This window comes from Sinocyclocheilus grahami, unplaced genomic scaffold (genome assembly GCF_001515645.1).
Source record: "Sinocyclocheilus grahami isolate Dianchi unplaced genomic scaffold, SAMN03320097.WGS_v1.1 scaffold2161.1, whole genome shotgun sequence".
Taxonomy (NCBI): Eukaryota; Metazoa; Chordata; class Actinopteri; order Cypriniformes; family Cyprinidae; genus Sinocyclocheilus; species Sinocyclocheilus grahami.
Window position 1 is genome coordinate 581 of NW_015507340.1, and position 595 is coordinate 1175.

Sequence of the window (595 nt, forward strand, 5' to 3'; positions counted from 1 at the left end):
CTCTGATTGTGTTGTTTTCTCCAGATCTCTCTCTGCTGCAGGACTCGCAGGAGGACACGGACGGATGTGAGTTTATGAATATACCGTCAGCTTTATGTTTAATGTGGTTCATAAACGGAGGGTCACGTGACCCGCGATCAGATGCTAATACCGTGATAAACCGCGGGAGAGGAGCGCAAACACACTCGCGCTGAACACCGCGGGCAGGATCGCGGTAATACCGCGGTATCGTGCTGCAAACAATGGTGTGTTTGGGTCGTCTCCAGCTGAGCTAGCACTGTTTGCTAGGTCAGGTCATCTAGATTTCTGCTAGTCTCTCTGCCTGCAGATCAGAAGCATGCTTCATTTTAATATGGCTTTACAACTACATAAAACACTTCATCTGAGGCTATTTACAGACGTTTTCTTACTAACTAATGTGTATGGCAACCTGAGATGGAAATTGAAATAACTGTGTTTAGATCAGATAACCGCTATCAGTCGATTAATCGATAATTGTGACATAAATATTGTTCCATAACTACAGTTAAACCGCTGTGGGTGTGTATGACCGAAGCTTTAACCCTGTCATTAATATGCATTTGACTGAGACACA

The 595-nt window shown here is 44.4% G+C and overlaps 1 protein-coding gene across 1 annotated transcript in view; it reads left to right on the forward strand.

Annotated features, from left to right (window-relative positions):
• Positions 1–595, forward strand: part of LOC107574247 (serine/threonine-protein phosphatase 4 regulatory subunit 1-like) — a 27523-nt gene that overhangs the window by 361 nt on the left and 26567 nt on the right. Inside the window, exon 2 of the mRNA XM_016260697.1 lies at positions 25–66. Within this exon, the coding sequence (XP_016116183.1) occupies positions 25–66 (42 nt within the window). The remainder of the gene's footprint in view (positions 1–24; positions 67–595) is intronic.